At 34.5% G+C, this 23474-nt stretch overlaps 4 protein-coding genes across 5 annotated transcripts; 2 read left to right on the top strand and 2 right to left on the bottom strand.

Annotated features, from left to right (window-relative positions):
* The first annotated feature begins 1412 nt into the window (after positions 1 to 1412).
* Positions 1413 to 4972, top strand: LOC102612166 (SNAP25 homologous protein SNAP33-like). The gene is made up of 6 exons (XM_052437923.1): positions 1413 to 1672; positions 2567 to 3118; positions 3817 to 3910; positions 4136 to 4266; positions 4441 to 4538; positions 4700 to 4972. The coding sequence occupies exons 2-6, from the start codon at positions 2624 to 2626 to the stop codon at positions 4797 to 4799; spliced, it is 918 nt and encodes a 305-aa protein (XP_052293883.1). The 5' UTR covers positions 1413 to 1672; positions 2567 to 2623; the 3' UTR covers positions 4800 to 4972.
* A 580-nt stretch (positions 4973 to 5552) lies between these two features.
* Positions 5553 to 6727, bottom strand: LOC102612469 (uncharacterized). Its single transcript, XM_006477560.4, has 2 exons — positions 6311 to 6727; positions 5553 to 5928 (listed from the first exon to the last, which is right to left on the bottom strand). Exon 1 carries the CDS (start codon positions 6612 to 6614, stop codon positions 6315 to 6317), a length of 300 nt encoding a protein of 99 aa, XP_006477623.2. The 5' UTR covers positions 6615 to 6727; the 3' UTR covers positions 5553 to 5928; positions 6311 to 6314.
* Positions 6728 to 11954: 5227 nt separating this feature from the next.
* LOC102611877 (probable leucine-rich repeat receptor-like protein kinase At1g35710) lies at positions 11955 to 15974 on the top strand. The gene is made up of 11 exons (XM_006477558.4): positions 11955 to 12122; positions 12505 to 12652; positions 12788 to 12859; positions 13688 to 13759; positions 14322 to 14393; positions 14487 to 14630; positions 14773 to 14853; positions 14934 to 15005; positions 15128 to 15199; positions 15425 to 15496; positions 15598 to 15974. Exons 1-11 carry the CDS (start codon positions 12038 to 12040, stop codon positions 15686 to 15688), a joined length of 981 nt encoding a protein of 326 aa, XP_006477621.2. The 5' UTR covers positions 11955 to 12037; the 3' UTR covers positions 15689 to 15974.
* A 448-nt stretch (positions 15975 to 16422) lies between these two features.
* Positions 16423 to 22413, bottom strand: LOC102611386 (heparanase-like protein 1). Of its 2 annotated transcripts, none has more exons than XM_006477557.4 (11): positions 22277 to 22413; positions 21927 to 22082; positions 20441 to 20669; positions 20317 to 20353; positions 19941 to 20124; positions 19202 to 19350; positions 18876 to 19112; positions 17927 to 18116; positions 17693 to 17818; positions 17406 to 17505; positions 16423 to 16982 (listed from the first exon to the last, which is right to left on the bottom strand). In XM_006477557.4, the coding sequence occupies exons 3-11, from the start codon at positions 20651 to 20653 to the stop codon at positions 16587 to 16589; spliced, it is 1632 nt and encodes a 543-aa protein (XP_006477620.2). In that variant the 5' UTR covers positions 20654 to 20669; positions 21927 to 22082; positions 22277 to 22413; the 3' UTR covers positions 16423 to 16586. The 2 variants fall into 2 exon arrangements, with proteins under 2 accessions (XP_006477620.2, XP_024954577.2); XM_025098809.2 differs by adding an exon at positions 17069 to 17130 and having other exon boundaries at positions 16839 to 16982; positions 21927 to 22335.
* Between the last annotated feature and the right edge of the window lie 1061 nt (positions 22414 to 23474).

Genomic DNA, 23474 nt, shown 5'->3' with positions numbered 1-23474 from the left:
AAGAAAGATACGACTTCTAGTTATAATTGTTGTTTTTATGTTATGTCTCTGTTTCCTTGAAGTTTCTCTTTAAGGTCTGACTATTATTATTATCAAGTATCAACGTGGCATTGATGATTTGTTCTAGAAATCTAATTATGTGTATTTGACTGGTGTAAATAATTGTTTTTAATAAAAGTGACGGTGGAAGAATAACGTAAGAGGGTTTTTTTTTTTAAATTTTTTTTTTGTTGGTAAATTAATAAACTATGTGACATGTATCATGGCAATAGCAAATTAGCTAGATAGAAATCTGCATTAATAAATTGTTAATATATATTTTAAAAACCATGATTAATAGAATATTTGGGATGGAGATTGTAATAAGGTTTCTTTAATTTTCAATTTTTCTCCACTAATGAAACTGGTGGGGTTTGCTGAACAAACTCATATTAATGTTTAGAGTTTGGGCAAAAGACCTTTTTCCCATATTCGAAAGAATTGTGTAGGTCAATGTCTGAAAATGAATTAACTTCTTGATTAAGAAAAAGATAATATGCAATGATAAAATTAAAATTTAGAGGCATGTTTCATTCCCACCTTATGACCTTACCTGATCAAAACAAAAGCAATGGTTTCCTATTTAATTTTCATATATATATATATATATATATATATATATATATATATATATATATATGTATATATGGATTTTTTTTTCCATTTAAGGAAATATTTAAATATTCATTTTGTCTATTAAATAAACAATAATGATAAAAAAATCCTCTAATTTTTATCTACTAATATGTGTCATTCAAATATTCAATGACTACGCTCACAATTAATAAAATTATTATTCTACCACCAAAAAAAAGAAAAAAAAAGCTGTCATATCGGCCCAAAAAATCTAAAATGAAATGCCGGCTAACATTAATAATAAATAACATATTTTTATATTTAATTAATAATAAATAACTTAATCAACTCACATTCCGTTCGTAAGATTAATAATAAACTAAGTCATTACAACTCAAAAAACAGAGTAATTCCAATTTGTCAACTCGGTTTCTATAGGTTCAAGGTCAACTATGGAATGCATTAATTCTAATCCAACTCTAAAATACAAACATAATTTTTTTATTTATTGTATTGATTCCAGAATTCATCACGCCTTTTTTTTTTTCTTTTTTTTTCATAAAACTTGTTCCAAAGAATCAATTAATTGAATAAAATGAAACGTCGCCGTAATCAACCATGATTGCGCGTCCCTACCAAAACAGAGCCAAAAAAGTCTTGTTTCTCTCGTCAAAGTGGGGCGCCTCTCCCAGTCTTTGGATCAAGTCCGCATTTGAACATTTCAAATTTTATTTAAAAATAATAATAATAATAAATAAATAAATAAACAAAGAGCAGGCTGCATGCCCAAGAAATAAATAAATTAGAAAAATACAAAGTCCAATTTCCCTCTTAAGCCAGTTTCTTACCAGTTCCTTTCATCCTTGTTCCAATTTCAGAGAACTCGCTCCACGCGATTTATATCCGTGGCTCGCTCGCTCGCTCTTTCTCGTTTAGAGTTTTAAACCCACCAAATCTTTCTTCACAACGTAAAGCTCTTTCTTCGCAAAGTTTCATTTTGACTAATTCCTTGTGAGATTCTTGCGCTCTTGCAAGATTTTCTGCAACATTTTCTCAGGTTAAAGATACTCTTCTAAAATCTTTGCCGATTAATTTAGTTACTTATTTTTCTTGATTCTGCGTTCTGGGTTTTGCTTGATTTTAGATTCTGCTATGTGGGTTTGTTTCAAAATCTTGTCTTGTCTTGTGTTGTTTGTTTGTTTGTTTCTTCCTTGTTATCATCGTACGGTCGGTTTCTTTGAGATCAACTTGCTTTCTCGTTAATCAAACAAAATCCTTTTTTTTTTTTCTTGAAATTAGAGAATTTGAAATCTTTAGGTACAGCTATTCAGTATCTCTGTGGTTTTTTTTTTTTTTTCAATTCATTTTTAAGGCTTATGGTTGTTCTCCCTTTGGATCTTCTGTTTGGTTCTGAGAAAAATTGGAGGAAAAAGTTTCCTGTTTTATTTTTTCTGTTGAACGGTCGCTCAAGTGACATATTAGTCTAACGGTCATATTATGTTCATTCCTGTAGATGTGTTGCATATTTATGAATAATTTTTTTAATCTTTTTTCTTCAAAAAAAAAAAAGCCTATATCGGTATGATTATTTTCCATAGCCTTTTTTTTTTGGTCAACCTAAATCTTTAATTAGATTTGTAACCTTACTGTCTTCCTCTCATTTCTTTTTATCAAATTTTCTCTAATGGAAACATCTTCTTCTGGTTTATTTTCTCGCTGATCTTGTTTTTCTTATTTGAATTTTGGGTCGCTGGTTTTTTTTTTTTTTTTTGGGAACTAGTTCTGATTATTTGTTCCTGAATCACGCCTACTAGTCTGTATTATGGAACTCAAATGTTATGCAACCTTATTCAGCTAAACTTGTTGATTATTGTAATTATTTGAATAACCTCATCACAATCTCACAGAAATGCTTTTTTTTTTTGTTTTTTTTCCCTTTTTTTATTTTCAGGAACATTGATTGATAGATCGATTTCTCTTCAGTTTGAATAATAGCTCTGCTTTAAGAATGTTTGGCTTAAAGAAATCTCCTTTAAGGGTTGGTAGGCATAATTCTGTTGACCCCGGACACCAGGTTTCTTCTCGGTCCAACCCGTTTGATTCTGACGATGAGTTGGATAATAAGCAGACTCTTAAACCCTCAAAAAGGACTTCTTCTGAACCCAACCTAACTACATCAAAAGTTAGTACTAATCCTTTTGATGATGATGATATAAAAGAGAACACTGCAGTGTCCTCATATTCCCTTACTTCAGCTGCGAGAAACAAATATAGGAATGATTTTCGTGACTCTGGTGGATTAGAGAACCAGTCTGTGCAAGAATTGGAGGATTATGCTGTTTACAAGGCAGAGGACACTACAAAGCAAGTGCATGGCTGCCTGAAGATTGCTGAAGAGATTAGAGAGGATGCTACTAAGACTTTGGTAAGCTTGCACCAGCAGGGTGAGCAAATTACCAGGACCCACTATACTGCTGCCAGCATTGATCACGATCTTAGTCGGGTATGGCTTTTATCACTTGCAATTCACCTAGAGCTTTAAATAATGTGACGGGGTACATAATTTTATCGTACTAAATACAAGTTTGACTAGATGCATTGACACATACTCACATTCCTAATCACATTCCTAGCATAACCAACTTATCAAGTTTCCTGCTTGCACAATGTTATCTTTTAGTACTACTTGAACACTGTCACCATTAATATTAAACCACAAGTACCATCAACCATGGTGCTTCTCCCTCCCATTTAATTAGCTTATGGTTTTTGTTTCATCAAAATAATATATGTGGAGAAATTCTTTATCAAAATCGTACAGAGTAATCTACTCTGTAGCTTTCAAGGTTATTATTTTGACCAGAAATAAATATTTTAAATCTCAATAAAGTTGGTATTTGTTTAAACAGCAGATGGAGCTAGTGATTTTTCTGAATCGATAACATGAACCTTTTGTGTGTTCTTCTTATATACATATGGTTAACTTTTATTATATGTGCCTTATATTTGTTGTCCTCGCTGGTATCAGCTGTTTTACAATTTTACATGACATTTTGGACATGCCTTCCGACCTTAAAAATTTTCATTCTCTGGCTTTTCATCTGACACCCTACCTGTTGTTTTTTTCTTGTTTTATTGACATTTTGGATCGAATTATAGACTGTACAAAGCACTTCCATAATCATTGAATGCTGATTACAGGGTGAAAAGCTTTTAGGAAGCCTAGGTGGGATGTTCTCTAGGACATGGAAGCCGAAGAAGACCCGTCCAATTATGGGACCTGTTATTACTAGAGGTTATTTTTTCTTCCTATACAACGCATGACCCTATCTGTTGATTTTTATTCTAAAAATAAGATTATGTTGGTTACTAGACTCATAACACGAAAATAAGAGGTGATCTAGCATGGTTCTTGCCTTTCATGGGTTCAACCACATGCTATTTATCATTTTTTAATATCCTTTACCCTTCATTTTCTTTTTTCCCTAGCATACAGTGTCTGATTTTCATGTTCTTACAGATGACCCGGTCCAAAGAAGGGGCAACCACTTGGAGCAAAGAGAGAAGTTGGGATTAAATAACACATCCAAAGGACAGTCAAACACAAGAGCTCGACTGCCTGAACCCACAGATGCTTATCAGAAAATTGAGGTTTGTATTTTTTTTTTTAATAATTATTTAAGCAATTAGATCTCAGCTTGCTGAAGTGTTTGCTTCTTCATCAATAGAAATCATATCAATATATTGCATAGTTGTTGGCCAAGTGTACAATGTGTACTGATATCATAATTTCATCATCATCTTTTATTTGTGATTACATTACAGGTAGAAAAGTCAAAGCAGGATGATGCACTATCTGAATTAAGTGGTATTCTGGGAGAACTAAAAAATATGGCTACAGATATGGGGTCTGAAATTGACAGGTATGCTTTATTGTTTCAGTGAAACTCTTACTGCATCTCCATGCTTACGTGGCTTGTCAATTTACTATTGCCATTATTGTAGAACCCAGTTGAACCATTTCTTATGGATTTAACATTGCCGGGTGTGTGTATGATTAATGATTACTCATGCTAAATTGCAGGCAGAACAAGAGTTTGGATTATCTTGATGACGACGTGGATGTGCTAAACATTCGTGTGAAGGATGCTAATCTACGCGGTCGCCGCTTACTTGGAAAGTAGAGTTTTCAGATTTGCTTCCGGGACAGATCTGCTGATACTCAACTGTTGTAACTCGTGCAGATATATGAATCTGGATACGGATAGATCTTACATGGATTTGGATTTTCAGTAAATTTTCATTCACACAATTTATGACCGTAATTCATTCTAATTGAGATTCAATTTTTCCTTGATCGCGCTTGAATGTTTATAGTGTTTGGCATCCTGCTCTTCTGCACCGCTGTTGCAGCATGCTTTCGGCACACTTGAGAATTAAGATAATCTTCGAAGCCCCAAAGGAAAATGAGCTTTCTCTGCCATGTTTAATTGCCACTTGAACTTGATGCAAAAAACCCAGCTGGCATGCTCAACCGTCCATGGATTAAGCAATGAACATGTGGCCGCAAAACTACCATTCAAGTTAAAACACATTAGGGAAAATCACTAATTGGGTGGAAACACATTTCTATTCCCACAAGTAGGTTTGAGACCTCTTAGGTGCATACTGCATATGAAGGATGCATCATACCAAATCTGATTTATAGATGGTGCCAGCAGCTCCATAGCTATACTCGTGTGCAAACACAACCCAAACATTAAAAAAACAAAAATGGAAAACACGCACACGCTTAACATTCTCTTTGTGATATGTCCTGCGTCTACAGCACATGCACTACCAGTCTTGATGAACAATGCTGCATTGCCCACTCACAGAAACTTAAATCCCTTATACTAGATAATCACTGTCCTTGATTTCTTAGAGAAGCAACGAGGAAAAAGAATAGAACTGTGATTCAATATTGAGAACAAAATGAGTATCCGACTTCATCATTCAAGCACCAAGTAAAATCACTCTCCTTAAACACAATCAGCAGAGAACTAAACCAATTCTATTATCATTTCCAGACACTGGATCACACCCTCAATCTTTTTCCATCTCATTGCCATGCCAGAGATTCAACCATTCAAGAAACAAATTTGCACCGCATAACAGTGCAATCAGAATAAACTCCAAAGGTTTTGCAAGGCAAAAGACTTAAGTTCCACAAGACCACACATACACCCCGAAATTTAAACTAAATTTTAAACTGCAGCAGTCATTCTAGCCGCAGCATCCTCCTCATTCTTAAAGAGATCCCAGAAAATTTGTCTGCCCAAGAACCACACAATGAAAATTCAATTTTACTCTAAAAAGTATGCAATTAAACAATGACAAACTATAGTTAACATCTTTTCATTCAGAGCATAGCTCCACGAGTACAACAATGATGAATAAGTTCTTTTATTGCTTTTTCTTTTTATTCACGAAACCCTCCTTGAAAGAAAAAAAAAAGAAAAAAAAAACTAGAACCAGACAATTTAAAAATATAGAACCAATCTATCCGTCAGATTTCAGCTCAGCTTATTAATTAAAATAGATTAGAGAATATATTTTCTTAAAAGACGTGGCTTTTTTTTCTGTTACAAAACAAAATTATGGAACCAATTCCAACTGAAGAACAAGTTGCAATAAAATTAAATTTCTATGTCACCTAATTAATTGATCAAATCAGCAGGATTCTCCAGTTCCATGATGCTCTTCACTTTGGGGGCGTAGAGTGAGTACACGACAGCTTGTCGTTTCGCAATCGCTAGCTGGTTCTTCCCTTCCGCATAGGCCGAAGAGATGGATTCCGGGTCGGTCAGGTTTTGGTTTTCGCGGAACCCGTCGATGGTCCGGCGCTTCGTGTACTCTCGTATGTTGTAGTCGCGGAACTCACGCGCCGCGCGTAGAAGTGCCCGATATAATCCCAAAATCTCGGGCCTGGTTGGCGCTGCTTGTCCTGGTGACACCATTTTTATCGAGAGAGACGAACCCGCTGTGACTGTTTGTTCTCTTCTTGGGTTTTTGAGATTCCCTGCAAAAGAGAGAAATTTAATGCCCCGTGCGGCTTGAAACGCAGCGTTTTTGCTGCTGGAAAATAAATCAATCAAGGGAGGTCGGCAAAGCACGCATGTCTTTTTCTGATTGAAAAACGCATAAACGCGTCGTTTCGCTGGATCATAGCTGTATTTGCATTTTAGGTATTAACATTTTAAGTCCTTGAGTTCTAACATATTCACAAATAAAGACGACTTATAATTTTTTATGCGTGCTCCTCTTACTATGTTTTGTTAAAGAGTTCTGCTATTTACCCCAGGTCAACGACGCTGTTTGATTTTTTTTTCTTTTGCTTCTCCATAAAACGTTGTCGTTTCACCCAGGTAAAAGCAAAAAAACGCAGAAAAACAACTACTTTATCAACTCAGAAAAATGCTTCTCTCTTCCTCTTCGTTTCACCACACCCGAGCGAAATGCAGAATCCTTAAACTCTTATCTTCCTTGAAGATGATAGGATTTGGCTCAGACAAGGCAAAAGCAAAAGCTTGAACAAAGATGAGTTTCGACATTATCCATAAAAGCTGAGTTTTGGCATTAACAGCAACTGTGAAATTTTTCTGACAAACACACGTTCAAGTCAAGTTAACACTGAATTTGCTAACTAGTTTAATTTAATTCAAATTATTGATCTTATGCGGAAATGGGTTTTGTCTCAACGTCAATCATTCAATGGGGAAAAAAAGTTAAAAAAAAAAAGAAAAAAAACTTTTGGACCATTTAAGTTTACCATAAAATTATTATTAAGCTTTACACATCTCAATGTTGTCGGCATTAAAATTTGAGTGCTTTTAAAAGAATAAAAAAAAGAAAGAAGAAAGGGGGAGATGACATGGGTGGCAATTGTATCATTTTTTTGCCATTTGACTTAGGAAATTTCAGCGAATGGCAGATTGTGGTGGATCTCAGTCGAGGAAGGAAAGGGAATATACTATTTTCAGCAAACAAAAAGAACAAAACGAAGAGGAGAGGAAGTGGATTGGGTTATGTCATTCCCTGGCGAAACGAAGAGAAGAGGAAGACGTTTGGGTTTGCTTTTGCCTAGTTCAAATGGTACGTTTTATGGAGGGAAAATGATACTTTTCTCGGGTCAAACCCCGAATTAAACCAAAACGACATCGTTTTGGTTTCTTTTTTTTTTTCCTTCTTGCTTCCATGAAACGCAGTCGTTTCAGCCCAGTGAAAACAGAAAAAACGCAGCTGCTTTTCTTCCTCTTTCTCTTCCTCTTTGATTCCTTTTTGCTTCCATGAAACGTAGTCGTTTCAGCCTAGTGAAAGCAAACCTAGGTTTATGTCTTTTCTTCTAAATCTGAAGCCCTATAAGTTCGTTTGTAGTTTGTATTGGAGCTGTAAAATGCAGAACAGTTGCAAGACAAATTGCAGACCAGTTCAACATAAATTGCAGACCAATTCAACAAAAATTACAAACCAACAAAGCACAAATTGCAGAAGTCACTTGCACATCAAATCATCACAAAATGCAGAGCAATTGAAAACAAAAATGCAAACAAATCTGCACACAGTTTCTTCCGGACTAAAATCTCATTTTCATCATCAGTCATCCTCAACACTAGGCATTAAGCACCCAAATCAAGTGCGGAAAGGAAACATCAATATCCTTACTAGTGCAAAATATGTCCTTTAACTTGAATAAAATACCACTATCCTGACCAAATGAGACTAGATTAATGAATAATAGACTAGGGATTGCGAATGGCTGCCAAATCTTAATTAAGTTCTCAAGGGCTGTGACTTTGGGTAGACTGGAATCTGATGCTGAGGAGAAATTTTGGAGCTTCCATAAGAAAAGTGTTGGGGAAGAGGACATTTAGTCAGTCTCAGACAACAGCAAGCCTGCTTTATGTGAGAGAGAGACGGGAGCATCAGAAAATGGGTTTGGAGTTGGATACAACAATGGGGACTGGCTAAGCTTAAGACGAGGAGTGAGGAGACTATACAGCCATCCTGTATTTCAGTTCGATGAAGGAAAATGGAACGAGACAAATGAAGGGGCAGCTGGGTTCTGAAGGATTTGCAGTTGGATTTGCAAACGAACGTGGTTGTCGGTCGATGAAGAGAACAAAGAAGAAGAAGCAATGGGTCTGTAGTTGGGTTAAATGAAGAGAAGGAAGAAATCAGAGCAAAGAAAAAAAAATTGAAGCAGAACGGTGTCGTTTTAAAACGAATCAAAACAAAAAAAATAAGAGCCGAAAACGACGACCTATGCTGCCGTTTCTGGGTTTGACCCGGGACAAATAGCAGAACTCTTTATGGAGAAGCAAAAAGAAAAAAAAAAAATCAAGCGGTGTCATTTTGGTTTACTTTTCGGGGTTTGACCCGGGGCAACTAGCATTTTCCTTTGTTAAATGGATGTGATGGATAGAATGAGTACGACAATTATTATCATACATCTGTAGCAGTATTTTGTTAAATGGATGTTGTTAATAAATAAATAAAACATATTTGTTTGAGGTTATTGTCTTAATGAATAATGTCAACTAAATTTAATTATAAACTTAGTGATGTTGGAGGTTAATATTTTTGACATGTGTAATTGTATGAGGAAGTGACACTTTTAATACATTAACTCAAGGTTGTTTGTGAGAGGCCGAGGTTGCAGGAATTAAGGGGGTGCTTGAGAGGAAAATGAAAAAGCAAAACGAACACAGAAGCAACAAGGAAGCAGTGCAAGAAAGAATTCAAGCAATCTAGAAGCCAAAGAGAAGCCGAAGATCACAAGCTAAAGAAAAACTAAAACAGAGAGTGGTAGTAGCAGCAATGAAAAAAAAAATAGAAGAAAAAAGTAGCCAAGAGAACATCGAAGTTAAGGAAGCCGAATGACAAAGAAGCTAAGCCATGAAGAAGTTAAAGAAATCAAGAGAGAAGATGATGTTGGGAAAATATGCTCTTTAAAAGCATATGTGTTTATTTAATTGTAATAAATAATTTTTCTGATTAATAAAATAAATGAGGTATTTTATTCAAATATCTTAATTGCATTAATATTTGTATTAAAGTCCATTTAATCATATTATATGTATTTATGTGATCACCATGTGGATTCACAGAAGACATAAATACAAGTTATCTTATGATTAAATAAATTTAGTTCGCAGTTGATAAATAAAGTTGGACACTTTATTTAGGTATAGACTGTAATAAATTCATTGAATGATTTGTCTTAATCATGTATGAATTTATTAATGTAGTACGACTACATTGAACAGGATCACATATGAGATTTAATTAACTTTGTAATAACTGTCAGACTTATTAAATCTCATAGGCGTTGATTTTACTGTAATCTTAATCTTGAGTTAATTATGATTTCATGATTGTAATTGTTATTCCATTTGAGTTACCAATGGGCACGACACATTCTTGTGGTCAAGATTACCCGGTATCTTGGTGGGAGCAATTATGAGTATTGGAGTTATGGATTAACAATATAGAATTTGTACAACACATCTCTTGATGGGTTTTCGGCACTTGATCATAGAATTCTCTGGCCAGAGTGTGTCAACATATTTAGTATGTTGAAAATGATCATTAGAGAAAACCAGTAAGGATCAAGGAATAAGATGTTATTAAATTGATTGGACAGTTGAGATATCAATTTAATTAACGATGTGGTACAAAGGATTGTGCAGTAAAGAAATCAATGTGGCTTGGGACGAATTATTATTCGAGCATACAATTATGGAAGTCAGTTCCAATCTTTTAGTGGAGTAGATTTGGAATTAAATAATTGGGCTAGTTTAATTACAGGCCTAATTATTGTAGCCACTTTTGTATGTTCCCAAATGATCCCTGGGTTAGCTCATTTAATTGACTGCACCACTACTGGACTAATAAGTAAGATAACTAGCGATTTGGGTCAAAAGCCTAAATATATCATTTAGTGGGAGGCTCCATTTAATTAGCTTTTGTATAAGGGGCCTTATGTTATTTTACAAGGTGGGTCCCCTATTGAAAAAGTAAATAAACGTGAGTTTTATTTAGGGCATTATTTGGAGCCTAGGGTTTTCACTAAAGGGAGATATATAAGGCTTATTTTTCCCTAAAGAAAAGTAGAGAAGCCACTTTTTATACAGAAAAAGATTTTTCTCTCCATTGTTGAGAGAAAAATTTTCTCGTGCTAGTTGCTTTGGTAGTGATAAAGGCGCCCACACGTCAAGTGCAGATCGAACCTGAGTCATAACCTGGAAGATCATTGGAGACAGTTCGTGATCTAACAAGCGTGGTGGTGACGGATCGTGATCTAACAGGAGTGGTGGTGGCGGATCGTGATCTAGGAGCCTAAATCACTTCAGTGGAAAAAGCCAACTCAGATTTTTAAGGTACGATTTCTGAATTACGTATTCCTATATATTATATGAGAGCAGTCCTTAAAAGGTTTTATAAAAATTTTAAAAACCTGATTTTTCCCCAACAGATGAAGAACACAAATAGAAGAAAAACTAGGCAAGAGAAGTAGAAGAGTAGATGACAAGCAAAAAGAAGACAGCAGCTTATTTGTTTGCAACAACAGATGCAATTTATAGCATGAGGACACGAATAAAAATAAATATTTTTCTATTGTATCATATGCGTTTATTATCATATACCTATAATGATTGCTTGAGTAAAATAAAAAATCAAGAAGAACTTAAATTTAGTGGAAGTGAATGGAACGCGATAGATTTTTTTTTTTCTTATTGAGACATTGTGTTTGATATTCTATTTGTTTACAAAATTAATAATTATCATGAAAATAAGCTCTTTATTTTTATCGTTTGTTGCCAAGTGTCCCGTGAGAGAAAAATATATTAGATAATTTAAATAATAAAAAAAATTACTCCTCACTCCCACTTTAAATGGTAAAGATTCTAAACTAATAACCTCATATTTTCTAAAACAACTCTTTTATTAGAATTCAAATGATAGAAAATACAATTCTAATAATCTGTTGGAAATCTAAAAATTCTACCATAATATCTCAAAATCTTTGTAACACTAATAAATTTGGAGAGAATTTGAAAAAATGACGAACTTTAAAAACCCACATAGAAAGAAAGATAAAAAGAGGCAACTGACCTTAATTCCCAACCTCATGGCAGCAGGGGATTATGTAAAGATAATTACAAATTATGTCTTAATTATAATTTACTAAAACTTAAGGACTTCAAATCGTATAATTTTTTGTTTAAATTTTTATTTACCTCCCTTTTGCCCGTTTGGTGTGCTTATCCGGAGCGAGAAAATAAATACCGACAGATCCGAAAATGATCCATTTGAGTACTTGAGTTGAGATTAATAGAAAGCAAAACAGTAATCATTTTTCCAAATCTAAGCTCTGAAAATGGCGTGTCAGCGGACACTCTCTTTGATCTGCATTTTCTCTCTGATACTCACTGCCGCTCAATCCAAAACGCTAAAGCGAGATGGTAACGAACCCCTTCCTCATAGATCTCTTCGTCTAATTTTCTCCGTTTGGTTCCCGGGAAAGTAACATTCCAGGTTGCATTGTTAAGATTTGACAATCTCTAGCTAATATGTGTCATCACATCATGAGCCAGTCGAGATTTCAATCATGGGCTTGTTTAGCTATACAGCTAGGTCATAAGTGTGATCTGATCTCGTTGATGTTAATGATGAATGTGATATAACGTATTCAATCAGCTTTTATCTGTCAGCTAGTTGTGGATTATGGGGCGGAGTTGTTGAAATCTGGGTCAATTGAAGTGAAATATTGTTAAGAAATGGCTTTAGTTAACTTAGGTATATTGCAATTAAAGTGATTTGTTGTTGATTTTTCGGTGGGTGCAGTGAAAGCTTTAAATGAGATTAAAGCGTCGCTTGGATGGAGAGTGGTCTATGCATGGGTTGGAGATGATCCCTGTGGAGATGGTGATCTACCGCCATGGTCTGGGGTCACATGCTCCACTCAGGGAGACTACAGAGTGGTTACTGAACTGTAAGTATGATACTTTATGAACAATTTCTAACCATAGCAAATTAAAAATAAAAGTAAAAAGAAAAATTGTCAAATGAACTATATATGTCTGAAACTGAAAATTGACCTAGACCTTTCTGATCATTATCCTTGCAGGGAAGTTTATGCAGTATCAATTGTTGGGCCTTTTCCAATTGCTGTTACCAATTTGTTGGACTTAACAAGACTGTAAGTTATTTAATGTTGCATGGTTTGGTTAATGTTTTTCCTTTTAATCCATATGCTCTGCAGTGTGTGGCTTTAAGTTCATTTATGTCTTTTGGAGTGTCTTTGTATGGCTTTCAAGTACATTATGTTGCATTTGGAGAAGTTGAGTAGATCTGTATTGGATATTTAATTTCATATTTATTGCCTCAATTCTTCCCTCTTTAAGCATAGCTACTGTTGCATGCTCATGTATATCCAAACTGTGTGGTTATGGATCACTGCGCCATATCTGTTGGTCATTCTAATAAGCTAAATGGAATACAACACTGAGAATCTAGTGTTGTATTTTTTTTTTTTTTTGTGCATAAAACAAAATATTAAAATTTGAGGGCATAATTTGTGGATTTGATTTTTATACGATTTAAAATTTCCGTGCCTCATAGCTTAAGTACTTTGGCAGTTTATTTCCTGAATTGACCGGATGAAAGACACTCGGTACATGTACTGCACATCTATATGCAGATGTATCACATATCTAGGCGTTCCTCACTGCTAATAGCATGCATATATTACAATACAAGTAGTTAAGACTGTCATGTTGTTACTATTTCTGTTGTTGGATCTCCTCAACCTAAGAGCAATTTCCATGTGAGGTGGAGATAATACTTCTATAATGTTTTGAAAACATTTTCTGGTACCCTAAAACAGAGTTCCTTGTTTTAACATTCAAAGAAATTACTTAAGCAATTTTGTTTAGATGATATTTTTTTTTCCTCTAAGTTGATGATTAAGTTTAGAGAAGTCAAGTTGGTTATTCATTTATTGATTTTACAAGTGTTAATGTTTCAGGGATCTCCATAATAACAAGTTGACTGGGCCTATCCCTCCTCAAATTGGAAGGCTAAAACGGCTGAGAATATTGTATGTTTCTCTACCCTCCTCTTCTGTAAACTGTTATAAGTAATCGCACTAATTTGTCAATATAATAATTTAATTTATTCCCAATGCGCCACTGACTTTTGGCATCTTTTTTCATTTTTCCTCATCTTTTTGGTTCTGTTTCTAATATCTTCCTTACTTACAAATTGAATATTATAAGTCCTTGATATTGAATTAACTTATTTTAGATTTTGGACAGATACTAAAGCCTATAAACAGTTCAAAGTGCTACATTGATGTTGTGCCTAGGTACAGAGATCTTAGTGTATGTATAATGAATATTGAAGCTGATTTGTATGAATGGAATCATGTAAATGTTTTGGTCCTTGGAAAAGTTAGGAAAAAGAGAGAAAAAAAATTAGAAGACGCTGGCCGTCAAGGTGTATGAAATTAAAGGTTCCTTAACATTATCTGTATGGTTCTATGTTGACTACTATTGCTTGTGAGATTCTCGAATGGGTATTCTTTTTGATATAATGTGTGCCTACTGTTTTTATGGTGACAATGATTTTCTTGATCACTAACTTTGGTGTGTCATTTCTAGAAATTTGAGGTGGAATAAACTACAAGATGTCATTCCTGCAGAGATTGGAGAATTAAAGAGACTGACGCATTTGTAAGTAATTTCCGTTTCACGGGGGTTTTAATTCTCTTCCTCTCTCTGTACATCTTTCTGATTGTAATTTTTTTCCCCCCAATATGCCTTTAGGTCTCTGAGCTTCAACAATTTTAAGGGTGAAATTCCTAAGGAGATTGCTAATCTACCCGAGCTTCGCTACCTCTACCTTCAAGAAAACCGTTTAACTGGGCGTATTCCACCCGAATTAGGGATTTTACCTAACTTCCGGCATTTGTAATTTGCCACTTCTCTTTTCTCAGTTCTCTAATGGAAAATTTTTCTTGCATCATGTTCTTTCTCCCTCTATACATTTATTAGAAAGGTTTCCTACTTCCATTTCTTTTGCTAACTGAGAAACTGTACTTCATGATCTCAGGGATGTTGGTAACAATCACTTGGTTGGTACCATTAGGGAACTCATCCGATTTGAAGGAAGCTTTCCAGTTCTGCGCAACCTGTAAGATAATTACTTGTGGAATTTTTGCTCTGTTTGTTTACAGGTTGAATCTGACTTCTTCAGTTATTTCTGATATCTAGGTACTTGAATAACAACTATTTGACTGGAGGAGTTCCTGCCCAGCTTGCAAATTTGACTAATTTGGAAATATTGTAAGTTTTACTATTGTCTGTATGCTGCAGTCTAGGATCTTTAATTTATCACTCTCATTATCACATTCTTTCTTCATCAGTATATTTATGGGTTGTTGAACTTGTTATTGCAATTGTTACAGGTATTTATCCCACAACAAAATGTCTGGAACAATACCATTAGCACTTGCCCATATTCCTAAATTGACTTACCTGTGAGTTTCCTTATTTTGGATAATGGATTGTAACCGGATTCAATACTGTTTATTGTTTTCTTCTAAGAAATTTTACTTAAAAGTGTGTATATTGTAACTAGTATCTTTTTAAGTTAAGGGGACAAACTTTGCTTTTCTTTGGGCAATTTATTTTCTTAGTTTTAGACTGATACAATGTCTCTGTGTAAATGTTAACTGTGTTATATTGAACCACAATGATTTCAGGTACTTGGATCATAATCAATTTTCAGGGAGGATCCCAGATGCATTCTATAAGCATCCTTTCTTGAAAGAAATGTGAGTTAATTTTATTCACTCCAAAACTGCGGGGAAAGTAACCTCTGTAAACTGATTATATAGTAACATGACCATGCTCTCACTTTCTTGGCTGGCTGTAGGTACATTGAAGGTAATGCATTCCGGCCGGGTGTAAATCCCATCGGAATCCACAAGGTGCTTGAGCTTACTGACACGGAATTTCTAGTTTAGTCGAAAATGATGCATAGTTTCTCTTAATTATATGCCAAAAATATCAATTTGATCACCTTGTATCTTCAAAGGAAGTCAAGGCTGGGGATGTTTATAATTCAATTGTCTAGGTAAGTAGATCGTTTTGATTTAGCACATATTTTTGCCATTATCATGAATGTCATTTGCTTTTTAAATGATTTGTTCTGTAACAGAGATGCTGTCTTGTAATTGTCTTGCATTATACAATACCGTATGTTTAAAGTTCAAATTGATTAAATGATATAGTGAATATGTGTATTTTAAAGATTGGTTCCTGAGTTCACCTTCAATTATAAATGACACAGCACTTCCTCTTTTTCTTCTCTCTTTTTAGTGTCAGATGGCAAATACTTTGAACTTGCAGGTCACATAAATCCTAAACCCGTTTGCTTCTAAAAGTGGGAAAAGTAACTGCATATTTAGACCTTTGATTGCTTCCATCAGTTTTAAAGTCGCAGACAAACAATTTATTAGCTAAAGATAGAATTAATCAATATAAGATCATAATTCGCCAACTGGTAAAAGAAAGTCTCCCCACATTGGCCATGACTATGTTTCTTGTTCTTTTTTTTTTTTCCCTCTTTTTCCAGAATCCAAAGTGAATTTGCAACCAGTGAAAAACAGAAATTTACACGAATCATTCAAAATGAAAAAGGTCTCAAGTAAATATGCAGGGTATTATGAGTAGTAAATGACAGCAAAAACATTTACACTGCATTGTTAATTGCAAAACTTATTACCCAAAAAACACTATTACACAGTTATAGATACAATTGCTCAGGATTATTGTAACCATACATTAACTATTCTGCAAACTATGAACCTTGACTGGTGACCACATATAGCCCTTATTTCTTTCTAAGAGACTTAAGAGATGTCATACTACACAAGCTCTAGCACTGAAGTTTGGGAATACTATGAATGCAATTGATAAATGAGTGATGTATATTGGAGAATTCACATCAACACGGACAGGATCTAACTTCGGGATACCCTCATCTTCTGCCAGCTGTAGTGGAATCCCATTTAGGACCATTGTCTGGCTTTGGAGGTACCCATCTTTTGGAGTTAAATGGTATTCCTCTCTGGTTAAATGCCCATCCGATGCTGTGCTTCCAACCCAAGAAACCGCTCTCTTAATATCTCGAGATAAAGAACTTTCTCCATTGATGTCTTTTCCTTTCACAGTCAGCTTCATGTTCATACTGTTGTGAACACTGATTACATAATCAGTCTGATTGCTTAAATTGATTAGGAGTAATGTTATTCCCTCCTGTAAAAAGAATTACATTCGTCAAGAAGCTGGAGAATAAGATCAATGTATGAGAGATGATTTGTTCAAAACTGAATAAGCAAAACCCGTCAATGGAAAAAGGAAACACCGGTTTTCCAACAAGGTATTGGGAAGCAAGAGGTGTTAACTGTAAAACAGGTTTTCAAATAATTAAAAAGAAAAGGTGCAAATAGAATAGTTCAAATCTAACAAAATTTGGTCTCTGTGATGTTGCCTGCAAAAATTTGAGCCAAAAATTTTGTTAAATAGCCAACAAGCAGTTGGATTATTTATGGACCATGTGATAGACTTCATAGTCTTGACATTTTGAACTATCACAGTTTCCTAAGAGTTTCATTTCCAACATTATGTTCTGCCCCATCAAATAATAAGAAGTGAAATTGAAATAAAGACTACACTAACCCTTTCTTTTGAACAATGGGCATAAGAGCGTAGAGACGACGACCCATCGGTGGCAACAGACAGAACACCTTTGCCCATTAATCGATGCCACAGAAGTGCACTGTTTAGTAACCATATATTCAACAAAAGAATGAACTCTGTATTAGACAAGTATTCCACTAAAATAACATATAATCTACTGTAATAAAGAATGAACTCTGTATTAGACCAGTCTTCCGCTAAAATAACATATAATCTACTGTAATAAAGCTCAAGAAATTGGGTCAGGGAAGGGTTAATGCTCTTGCCTGTAATAATCAGGGTTCGGAATGAATGTGGTTGCGTTGAGGAGACCATAGTTCCCACCAACTAAGGTCTGCCTGCAATATACTTTAGTATTGTACTTGGATGACATTCCAAGCTGGTCTAAGTACCTAAAAACAATTAATAGAAAAATAATTGCATTAATATAAACAATGCTTAAATTGATAAACTGGAATGAAGATAAATATATTAACAGCTACTGGGAAAATCAATATCACCAAAAGCTGTTCACAAATGTGTTAGACACATGACGACCACCGCTGTTATATGCCCCACCGGATTCTCCAACCCATGCAGAAGCCCAAGGTCCATGCTTTTCAATGGTTTGTTTAAGGTTACCAAAAGTTTCTGATACTCTGCTCAAGCGCTGGGGATTCAGTATCTTACTCACAAGATTGGGATCAACGCCTGAAACAGACAGATGCTCCAATCACAAAAGAAGAGCAACAATAGCAGCTTATCAAATTTCATGTGTATGCTTCGCTATAGGAGAGAAATGAAGAATAATCACTTTTAACTTTGTTTTTGAAAAATCAGGTATTGACTTTTGTTCATTGAAAATATTATCTGAGAGACGAAAAGATTTTTTGATTCTTTGCTATCTTAGAAACAAAATATGGTGCAATTTCATAAATGTCAGACAACATTTCATGTCCTCACAATTTACTGCCCAAAGGAGGGGGATCATTCATCATATAATGCCTGAAAGTTACCTCAAATCCATGATCAAGATCTTATGTTCTAGAATTTTATATGAGATGAAACAGTTCATTGGATGGGAAATGAAAAATAATGATACAGAGAGTTGAGGGTCAATAATAATCTGGGGTTCATTTATAATAAGGAAATCATTCATACATCAACTCAAAGAATGGACGTTGGGAACCAGTAAATGCTCAATGCAGCTGATATACATGCAACACATTACAACTTACTCAGTTCTTTTCTTTTTAATGAAGGTACAAACTCCATCTTACTCATTGCAAGGAAGACTGCATAATAACCTCAGCATATGGTAACAATGAGACGAGTAATTTTTGCACTTATAAATCTACTTTCTTGTGTATTTATTTCATTTTATGTACTTTTTGTATTATTATCAGCACCACCTTAGATGCATCTATGAATTGTTTGAAATGAAAATAAATCACTAACACACAAACCGACCTGGCCCCAAATTGTATATATGATGAGTCACGCCATTGACTACATTTGAACCTGAGACCTGAAGAAACTTAGCATACCACTCCTGGTCAAAGAATCCTCCAGGTGCTAAAATTGTGGGCTTTGAGGATGAGTTTTTGTATAATTCATTGATGATATTCTTGAGGTTGATCAAGTCTTTCCCATATAGCTCTGCATCAACACTTGCACCAATGGAAGTTCTTCCACTCAACTCATTACCTAGAATGAAAGCAAAAATAGATGTGAGGCAAGGGGGAAAAGATGTAAATGAACCAAGTGATTTGTGAAAATTCTAATGTTAGATATACCATATTCCCATGAATCTATTTGGTATCCCATTGAGATAGTATACTTTAAAAAATCACGGGCATTATTAGAATCCCAAGCTCCTCCCCAAGCATTGTGCCTAATATTGTGCCTCCCATGGAGTGCGTTCAAGCCAAAACTTACTATAGCCCTGCAAATGTAAGATTAAGCTGACATCATGACAAATGTACCATAGGTACAAAATTGAAAAATAACACTCAGAAACAAAATTAGGATAAAATGTTTGGGGGGAAAAGAAAAAGAGAAGAAAAATACAATCGACATGATAATAGTTTTAGGAAAGATTTGAAACAAAATCAAAATAGTTTTAGGAAAGATTTGAAACAAAATCATATGTCCCATATAATAAGAAATTCGGACAACAGCGGGCATTCAAACTCCAACCCAGCACCACTAGATCACTTGAAAGAAGTGCTTGAATAAGAAGAGATGAGAAGTTAGCTTCAATGAAGTCAAAACACTTGAGGGAGAAAACTGTCAAAATATAAGAAATTGAAGGAATTTATTAGATCGGTTGCGATTTTAGATTAAGAAAATAAACTACACTGTAAGTTAGTAGGAGTTCTCTTTCACGTGTTATGTTAGAACAAACTAGATATATTTGACTCCATTGAGATTACTTGACCATGTAAAACACCTTGGTACATTAACATCAGAGATTTAATAATCGACAAGAAAATTTGGTATTTAATGATTAGACAAAAATGTCATACAACTTACCCCGTTCTATTAAATAATTGGTTTAACTCATCCCACCTTTGCATGTGCAAGCATCCTTTTGAAAAACCAAATAACCCATCTTTCATCTTTCTGAATGGATGGCAAGGAGCCTTCAGATCTCCAACATCATACAACACTTGATCTTGCAATGAACCTCCAATTCTTATCCTCAAGCTCTGGAAAGCTATCACAACACATAAAATTCAAAGGGCTTTTATTTTTTAGCATCCAAGAGGCTTTTAACACGTATCTTATTCAAAGGGTCACATAAAATTCTCACATCTAAGTGTCCTTTAAGATGCTAATAAATATCACAAAGATTGTCATCAAACTTTAATTGTACTAGATTATCATGAGAACTGCAATTTTCCCAAACCTTGGATTGCATTGGCGAGCAAAGGATGAGATAAGTCCTGAAAATACCAAATTGCATGGAGCTATTAAATCATAAGAAAGCTGTATTGAATCTGAAAAAAAAAGTATGATTTTCCAAGCCTCACCAAATTTATCACAGATGAATTTCCCCAAGGACAATGATTGTAATTACACTTGTCATGAGGCCACCAATCCACAGTAGCACATATAAAATGTTCATCATTCGTAGCAACTGTTTTAGTGGCATCCACAAAAATTGTAACACGTGTAACATCTCGAGCCAAAATTACTGGGAGATAAGAAATCAGATAGATAAACAAGGAGAGGAAGATCCCCATTGCTAAGAAAAATGAGCTGCAATCAAATGATAAGCTCAAATTAGTGGCGGTCCTTCGAATTTCAAAATTCTCTTCTGCAATCCATATTTCTCAAATGAAGAAGAATGACAGAAATCACTTTTGACAAAATTGAGTTGAAAATGGCATAAAATATGCAAATTGCAACAGCCACTCATCGCTAAACTACACAATTTATGCTGCACGTGTTCAGCTTAAAAAAACATTAAAAAGAAAAAACCCAGAAGCCAAAATCAAGTTTGAATATTTAACAGCATATCATAATCTTTACAAAGAAAAGAAAAATGGAGCAAAGATTTCACAACACAAGCTATAAACTAAAGCAGATATGCTTACAGATCTTTATTCGGCTACAGAAATAATTAATCTTCTATGTTTACCACAACTGCTTGTTGAAAAAGGATAAGAACTCCTGAAAATTGCTAAACTTCAGGTTTTGTAGGAACCCACATTCATTGATTTAAGAACCAAAGATTGAAACAGACTTCAATGATGCACAAACAGAGAAATGAAAAAAGAATTTTAAAAAATAATAATAATAATTTAAAGAGAAAATGTAATTTCTCTGAGAATGATGCAATTACCAGTAGAAAATGCATCTTAGCAAAGCAATATTGTGACAACTGGGTAGATTCAAAACTTGATCCCAAGATTGATATTGAAAACTTGAATATCAAAACTCGATCTCAAGATTGATACACCATAACTTGAATGTACCAAAACTTGATTCAAGATTCAATACAGCTTTAACGGCCAAAACACTGTAGAGACAACTTGGTAGGTTCTTTAAACCCAGAACCTGTGGGTTACGGGTCATGTCCTTTCCAGTTTCCAAAATATAGACTTTGATAAGTCAGTCAAGTCCATGAATCAAGGAAATGCCATCTCAAAATATACAAGCACACTAAAGTGCAAGAAAGCAAGGCTGTAAGGTCAAAATACACACAACTGCAATTAGCTAAAGATGGAATGTGGTGGCCAGCTCATGAAGAAGTTTTTTTATTATCTATCTAATCTATTTGTGAAACAAGAAAACAGATCCAATGTTGAGCATTAATTAACTTAAAGCCACCCAAATTCAGTGCAAGAAAAATCAAGGAAAAGAAACTGATAATAAACAAACCTCAAAATGCGAAATCTGACAACATGCTAAAAATACACAAAGCTCGATACTAAAACAAGTTATTACCAATCAAATCCAAAGCAGCCCACACAGATTTTGACAAAAATAACACCAACCCAGATGCGAACTAACCTCAAATAACAAGAAGATCCACTATGAAGTAACAGTGCGCTCAGTCCCACACGAAGTTTCCTTAAGCAAAGCAAACGAAGAATGGGGCCTCTGTTTATCCAAAGCTAGAGCTCTGTCTCTTCTTATCTTGGTGTTAAAGACACTTGTGTGTAGTAGCTACAATGAAAAGACAGCATGTTAGTTGAAATGGGTCTGTCAAATAAATCTGTACTAAAAATCCACCTAGACTTAGCTGTTAAAGCCTTTAATTAAAGCTCAAGTATCAGCGCAACTCTTAGTGCGGGATTAGTTGTATGCAACAGTAAAAATAATCTTTTTTACAGAAATGCTAAGATAGAATGTTCACACACAAGTGTCAGTGAGAGTCACTCATTATCTCAAACTTTTTGAGCATGTTCTCTGATGCTTCTGCTTTTGGTGAGATTCCAAGCTGGCTTTAACCTGAAGTTATGCCTTCCCCAGATATACGTTTTTCCTGGAATGGGGATTGCTTGATGTGTCAATGCGGTCAAGCGTAAAGGTGCCCATGCCCCGTGACTTACGTCACATTCTCTGCGGTCAATTTCTTGAATTTTGTTACAGGGGTGAGATCTTGTTTTGTTTTTTCAGGTTTTTATAATGGGTGTGTGTCAAACTTTGCGGTGCACGGATTAAATTTATTTATATGTTTATTTGGAGGGAGGTGAATGATTGGTTTTGTTTTTCATTATTGATTCTCTTTAGTCACGACTAATCATCTTTTAAGAATTAAGATTCATTTTGAGCACGTTGTGTGCCACTTTAAAATTTTTCTATCAACACATCTTATTTAAATTGAAAGTGGGGTTTTTTTATATTATTATTTAAAGATAAATATTACAATATAATTTTTTTATTTCTCATTTTTGTGCGTGGTGGTGGTTATAAATCCTCAATTTATGAGTCATATAATATTTATAGTGGATTTCCAACTAGAGGTAGCCGGTAGGATGACTATATTAACTATAGCGGCTACATTCTTATGAATAAATATATAATAAAAGAGGCAATAGTTAAAGAAACCCATCGTATGAATCAGTGAACCATCTCTTATTTTGAAAAATATAATTTGATTTCTTGATATCAATCAGTGAACCATCTCTTATATTTTCATTATGATGATCGTGTATTATTGACTGATTTAACTCCTTAATAAAAGATTTACTTTCTTATTTAAAAAAATATTAAATGTTGAAGTATTGGGGATGTATGATATAAAAATAAATCCATGGGATGGCTACTTCCAAAGTCAGAAATATGAAACAAACAACTCCTCATTTGTCATTATTCAGCTCAAGAACAAACCAAATCTTACTTCTTTTGTGACTTTTTTTTTTTTTAAGGAAATTTACCCATTTACGGACTTTTCCAACTTTTAATTTAAAAAAATGTATTCCTTTTTTTTTTTTTTGGGGGGTAGTCTTGCTTCCTTTCTGAGCGACAATTTTTTCTTGCTTTTGATAAGTTATCGGTGGATATCACATGAATATTTGTCTTTATGAACATATGATTTTTACCCACAATATTAAT

This window comes from Citrus sinensis, chromosome 3 (genome assembly GCF_022201045.2).
Source record: "Citrus sinensis cultivar Valencia sweet orange chromosome 3, DVS_A1.0, whole genome shotgun sequence".
Taxonomy (NCBI): Eukaryota; Viridiplantae; Streptophyta; class Magnoliopsida; order Sapindales; family Rutaceae; genus Citrus; species Citrus sinensis.
Note: the sequence above shows the minus strand (reverse complement) of the source record. Positions and strands in the feature narration are given on the sequence as shown.

Bases quoted from the DNA above. Each gene is read 5' to 3' on its own strand.
- LOC102612166 (XM_052437923.1), top strand. From the start codon at position 2,624: ATGTTTGGCTTAAAGAAATCTCCTTTAAGGGTTGGTAGGCATAATTCT. The intron at 3,911-4,135 runs GTTATTTTTTCT...ATGTTCTTACAG, and splicing joins GGGACCTGTTATTACTAGAG to ATGACCCGGTCCAAAGAAGG. The intron at 4,539-4,699 runs GTATGCTTTATT...GCTAAATTGCAG, and splicing joins ATGGGGTCTGAAATTGACAG to GCAGAACAAGAGTTTGGATT.
- LOC102612469 (XM_006477560.4), bottom strand. From the start codon at position 6,614: ATGGTGTCACCAGGACAAGCAGCGCCAACCAGGCCCGAGATTTTGGGA.
- LOC102611877 (XM_006477558.4), top strand. From the start codon at position 12,038: ATGGCGTGTCAGCGGACACTCTCTTTGATCTGCATTTTCTCTCTGATA. The intron at 14,631-14,772 runs GTAATTTGCCAC...TCATGATCTCAG, and splicing joins TTACCTAACTTCCGGCATTT to GGATGTTGGTAACAATCACT. The intron at 15,497-15,597 runs GTGAGTTAATTT...GGCTGGCTGTAG, and splicing joins CATCCTTTCTTGAAAGAAAT to GTACATTGAAGGTAATGCAT.
- LOC102611386 (XM_006477557.4), bottom strand. From the start codon at position 20,653: ATGGGGATCTTCCTCTCCTTGTTTATCTATCTGATTTCTTATCTCCCA. The intron at 20,125-20,316 runs GTTTGGGAAAAT...GTGTTGTGATAG, and splicing joins GCTCGCCAATGCAATCCAAG to CTTTCCAGAGCTTGAGGATA. The intron at 17,506-17,692 runs GCAAGAGCATTA...GTTACTAAACAG, and splicing joins CCGAACCCTGATTATTACAG to TGCACTTCTGTGGCATCGAT.